The sequence below is a fragment of the Parus major genome, chromosome 14, assembly GCF_001522545.3.
Source record: "Parus major isolate Abel chromosome 14, Parus_major1.1, whole genome shotgun sequence".
In the NCBI taxonomy this organism is placed as follows: domain Eukaryota; kingdom Metazoa; phylum Chordata; class Aves; order Passeriformes; family Paridae; genus Parus; species Parus major.
The window spans coordinates 10,713,474-10,719,128 of NC_031783.1; the positions used below are offsets into that span (position 1 = coordinate 10,713,474).

At 40.2% G+C, this 5,655-nt stretch overlaps 1 protein-coding gene and 1 long non-coding RNA gene across 2 annotated transcripts in view; one reads left to right on the forward strand and one right to left on the reverse strand.

The window, feature by feature from the left end:
* Positions 1-2,329: 2,329 nt before the first annotated feature.
* Positions 2,330-5,655, reverse strand: part of C14H7orf50 (chromosome 14 C7orf50 homolog) — a 123,636-nt gene continuing 120,310 nt past the window's right edge. The window contains exon 5 of the mRNA XM_015642598.3: positions 2,330-3,342. Within this exon, the coding sequence (XP_015498084.1) occupies positions 3,160-3,342 (183 nt within the window). The 3' untranslated portion in view covers positions 2,330-3,159. The remainder of the gene's footprint in view (positions 3,343-5,655) is intronic.
* Positions 5,164-5,655, forward strand: part of LOC117245140 — a 4,899-nt gene continuing 4,407 nt past the window's right edge. The window contains exon 1 of the long non-coding RNA XR_004499417.1: positions 5,164-5,250. This is a non-coding gene — a long non-coding RNA (uncharacterized LOC117245140). The remainder of the gene's footprint in view (positions 5,251-5,655) is intronic.

Consider the following 5,655-nt stretch of genomic DNA (forward strand, 5'->3'; position numbering starts at 1 on the left):
TTTGAGTAATTAGTACTTCCATTAGAGGCAAAGTTCCAGCTTTAAGCAATTCTTAGTAATTAGTGTTCCTTTATTTTGCCTGGAAGTCCTGACTTCAGCATTCTCTTAGGACACGCATTCTGCTAGCCAGAGCTACACAACGCAGATTAACTCCACTAGAAGGCGATTAGCGTAGGCAGATGAAGATGTAATTTGTCATTCTGTGCACACTGCTACTTCTAGCCTGGGATGCAATTTTTATTAACACAGCAGGCTGATTCAAACAGGCAAAGACACAATTTTCTCCTATCTGTGCCTATATGATTGCCTAAGATACAAGCAACGTTGAGATTTGAAAACTGTACGTGACCAAATGACAAAAAGTGAATGAAGTGCCAGATAACATCTTCTCACACAGCTCCAACCAGCTACAGGAATTCAGTGACTGATTGCACACTTAATAATTTAAGATAAATAATTTAAAATGTGTGATGGAGGAGACTTTTCTAGACTTACTTACCACATAATGTAAATTTAGGGATGAAGATGCCAGGCTGAGCAGGAAGCAGAGGCTGGTGTGGTGGACAGCACATGGACAAGGCAAGATCTCCTTGCCAGAGGCACTACAGCATCTGCAGAGTGTGTGGGATAAGCTCTCTGGGTCCTCACAATCTTGCCTTTTAAACAGACCTAGCAATACAGATCTCCCAAAAATGTGTGTTCTTGCATTTCCTGGCTGTTGTGAACATGACTTCTTTGCCAACCAGCGGAAGATTCTTGAAGAAAAGGTGCAAAGTAAAAAAATGAAATTTATATTTGCACTACAACATCAAGTATTAGACAACTCTTAGACTATTTCATATGAGCTCTGATGTGCAAGACACAGCACCACCAAGCAGCAGTTTTACAATGTTTTACCCAATTTCAAGACCACTCTGATTGCTGGACAGTACCTACACCAAAAGGCACGTGGCAGGAAGCACCACACTTTGCTTTCTCTGCCAAACACAACCACAGCAACAATTATCTTCAACTGCAACTTCTGAATTTCCATAACTGCAAGAAGCAGAACCCCAGGACCATGACCTTCACCAGCAATCAGTGGGACTGAAGGGAAAGCTGGAACTGCAGCTGAGGAAGGAGAGCAGAGCAGGATCTACTCCCAGGAGTCTATTACTGTGAGAGGCTCTAACTGTTCTTTTGCAAATACTACTGTTCACATGGCTCCAGATTGACAGGCCTTGTGTGCTTTTAATATTAATTGATGTAAAATGAAACATGACACTCTTGATCTACAAAGCTTCTCTTCTTACGGATTTGTCAGCATTTATACATGGTCAGAACTAAGGTCAAAGAAAGGCAAATCTTGCTAAATATGTCAAAAATCATAAAAGGTTCCCATATTTTTGCCCAGATCTTACCTTTATCATATTTTTTACAATTCTTTTCCAAAGTGCAGTTGCAATGTGCTTGTGCTTTTAAGCTAGAAGGTATGTTAAATGCTCAGTGAGCACCCACATTTTTGTGTGACAGAGAAATTAAAAGTGGCGATGTTCAAATTTCTTGAGGGAGAACAAAAATTCTTCTCTGACGTCTAACATGCAATGATAAACTCACAAAAAGATACTTTGAAAACTTCATTGCTGAGAAATTCCTGTTTTCCCTCATGGAAAGAAACAAGTATCAGCTTCTGCTTGGAGTGACAGCAGGTTTTCCCAGCTGCATATTCTCACATGTAAGATATATGACCCACTGATCTTTATGAGTTCACTAAATGTCAGGATCACTTCCTTTTATTACAGATCCTTTTCAGCAGGATTCTGACTGGAAGATCAGTGCTATACAGCTCAGAAAGGCTCTGGCTCCTCATTCAGCTGTGCCCCAAAGCACTGTCAGCACCTCAATGGAGAACCTGGACACTGCTGCTCAATTCTGCCCATTCTTGTGCCGAACTCCATCCCAGTTATTCTCTCTTAGAAGAGGGCATGCTGGTTTCTAGTCTTTTTTGGCTGAAAATCTCCTCCTCAGCAAGTCAGAAAGCATAAGTTATTTGCTATTAGTAATACATTTCATACTTCTAAAGATTTGTACTAAGCCATGACTATGAAGGCTGTCAAATCCACTCAAATGCTTCTTATTGCAAGATCAGGCTGCATATCCACAGATCCTCCCCTCCTTCACCCACCCAAATTAAAATCATAATTCCCAAAGACAGCCACTCTTCTAAAACACCACACATTTCATAGAGTTGATATTAATAAAGTATGAACAATGTTTGCAGAAACGTTAAAAAATCAGGTCAAGAACTCTGTCTGAATACCAGTGTTATTAAATAAGCCAATCATCCAACTTTGAGTAATTCATGTCCTTGGTTTTTATTTGAAAGCCTCATTTTCAGCACGTTCATAAGAGACAAATGCCCCATGTCAAAAGGAATGAACGTGAATTAACTCTTTTGGATGCCAGTTGCAGGAGGAAAATGCAATATTGGCAGGCTGGATACAGCACAGCACTTCTGATTGTAGGCTAAGTTTTGCTACAATTTGATGATTTCACCACATATAGTCAAGGATTTGATCTGTTCCCATCTGTGCATTATCTGAGTATCTAAACAATTGCCCTAATGCATTTGAAAACTTTAAAATATAAAAGGAAAACCAACAAAGCTGATGGTATCTCCAGATCACCGTGTGAAGTACTAATAAGCAAATGTACAACCCATGTTCAACAGACTGAAAATGATCCTTCCCAAATCCAAGTGACATCCTTCTGAAGCTGAAAGTGAGAGATTACAGCTGGCTGAGCACGCACTGTACTGTACACTCATTTTAAAAGCTGCCATTGTAAAAGACCCTCCAGGCTTTCTGTTGGTTCCTTTGCTCTTCTTATTAAGAGCTGCAAAGTTCCTCATATTTAACAGAAATTAGAGGGGGAGATGGAGAAAAACTAATGAGAGGGAGAGAGGTTTATTTTTCTAAGGAGGTGCAGTAAGATTAATAGCAAGACTATGGGCTGTATATGTTATTTTTATTTCATCATCTCCGAACACGATAAATATTTTCAGTTGGAAAAAATTGCAAGTATAAAATTTAGTTTTATCTTTACAAATCCTTTAAAGCCTCTGTATGTGACATCCTCTCCTTCCCTCCACCAGACAACAATTATGACACAGAAATACACTCAGGACAGCAGTTGTAGAACTTGTCTGATGCGCTCGCACTTCTCCAGAAGGTTTGGGTCTTCTCCATCAGACCCATCAAATTCCTTCATAAAAGCTTCAGCCTTCTGCACAGTTTTGTCTCGTGCACCACCCTGAAGACCTTGCAGATAATCCAGTAAAATGGGGAAATACTTGTCTGGAACCTTGAAAGGAAAAACAAAAGGAAGGAAAAACAGCTTTATTTTTTCTCCTCTCAATATGTATTCACAGTCACATCACAGCATCATCTGAAAGAGAGTTAGGAGAATGGCACGGGCTTTGGTGTTTGCCAAAGTCCAACTTCAAGTGGAAATCCAAGTGGAAATGTTTCCTGCCAAGGTTCAAGCTGCCAGGAGAGATGGACCCTGGTGAGAGGAGTGTCATGTGCTTGGTTGGATGGACAAAGCATCTGAGAGGAAATGCTCAACAGATGTGGAAACGCTGATCAGCAAATGCAAACTGCCTGACAGGGAGCTCTGAGGGTTGGTGGAAGAAAAAAAACAAAACACATTAGCCAAACCCTCCTTTTGGAAACACACATGTAAATCTTACTAAATTTGGTGAGAATTGCATGCATATGCCTGAGGGAAGAATTTTGCTGGGATTCCCATTGCCCTTACCCAAAAATTGTTTGCTAAGATGAGATACCACCCACCACTGCACACATTGACAGAATGCTTATACAAAGGACTAGAATTTAATTTGAAAAACAAACTGAAATCCAGACATATGGAAATAATTTTTAAATCATGCTGACTAAAACTGATAGGCTCTACCAACATGTCTAACATTAAAAGCACTTTTGTCATCTACAGTTGCATTATCAACGTTTCACTCCCTTTCTAATTAACAAGTCAGAGATTAAGTTTTAGCTTATCTGGTACAACATCCAATTTAAATGATCATTATATTAATCTTGACAATAACTTAACAAGGGCTGTGGAATGATTTATTCACTACTTCATACTGAAGTACTTTCAAAAGGAGTAGGTGAACAGATCTATGCTGATCTTAACTTCATGTTTTGTATCTGTGGAACAGGTTTCAGACAGTAACAGGATATTTTTTGCTGTGAATCATGAGATGTTAAAATGATCTCATCCTGCAAATATGTTTCTCCATGTTTAACTTTACACATATAACTTGACATGAGTCAAGTTCAACACATACGTAAGTATTTAAAGGATTCAAGACTAATTATTCGAGGGCGGTTTCAATTCTGCAAAGTCTCAACATTTCAGAGAAGACAGAGCTTCAACAGACACTTAATTTACAACTTATTTCTTCATGGACATTTGGCAGCAGAACTTTGATCACTAAAACTTCTATCATTCCAAAAGAAGAGGAAGAAAGAATATTCCAACACTGCCTTCATCAATCAGGGCTATTACAAAGCAAGAAATCAAAACTTAAGTCTGTGTTCAGCCTCATAACTTGCACACTATGGAAAACCTCCTAATTCTTCACACAAACACTCCTGCACTAAAGAAACAATGTAGCTACAAAAGAAATATTAATTGTACAATGACTAACACTGAAATGCATGAAAAATGAAGCGTTGCTATACTATAAAAATCACAGTGAAAAATATCTGTATTTTTAAAAGTTTTCACCACAGTAAGCTGGTACTAATAACAGATGAACCCATTTAGACACAAACAATTCCAGTGTGACAGTATTCCTTTAATGTAGATACTCAGTACACTGAGCTTTTCAAGTCAGCAACATTTCCACATTTCAAACCTTGGCCAAATTATCTCTGTCATTTACAACTCTTGTTTTCAGAGCTCATGGCACAGGCATACCTGTGGAGGCACAGTTATTATCATCCTGTTCACGTTTAGTGTTTAATTAATGGTTAATGAATGATTAATCATTAATTAATGACTAATTGATAATTAATGATTAATTAATGATTAATTAATAACCTGTGAGCAGCTGGAGGAGTGCGAGCGCCGTGAGAGCAAGAAGGTGACGGATGAGGAGGTGCTGCGGCGACTGCGCCTGAGCGAGGAGCAGATCTATGGCGGCGACTGGCGGCCACCAAACCAGTGAGGGGACACCTGGGACAGGTGAGGAGACACCTGGCGACACCTGGGAACACCTGGGAACACCTGGGGACACCTAGGGACAACTGGGAACACCTGGGCACACCAGGGAACACCTGGGAACACCTGGGGACACCTGAGATACACCTGGGGACAGCTGGAACCCAGCCTAGAACCCAGTCGAGAGCCAATCTAGAACCCAGTTGAGAACCAATCTAGAATCCAGTCTAGTACCTCTAGAACCCGATCTAGACCCTCTAGAACCCGATCTAGAACCCAGTCTAGAACCTCTAGAACCCAGTCTAGAACCCGATCTAGAACCTCTAGAACCCAGTCTAGAACCCGATCTAGAACCCAGTCTAGAACCTCTAGAACCCGATCTAGAACCTCTAGAACCCAGTCTAGAACCCGATCTAGAACCTCTAGAAC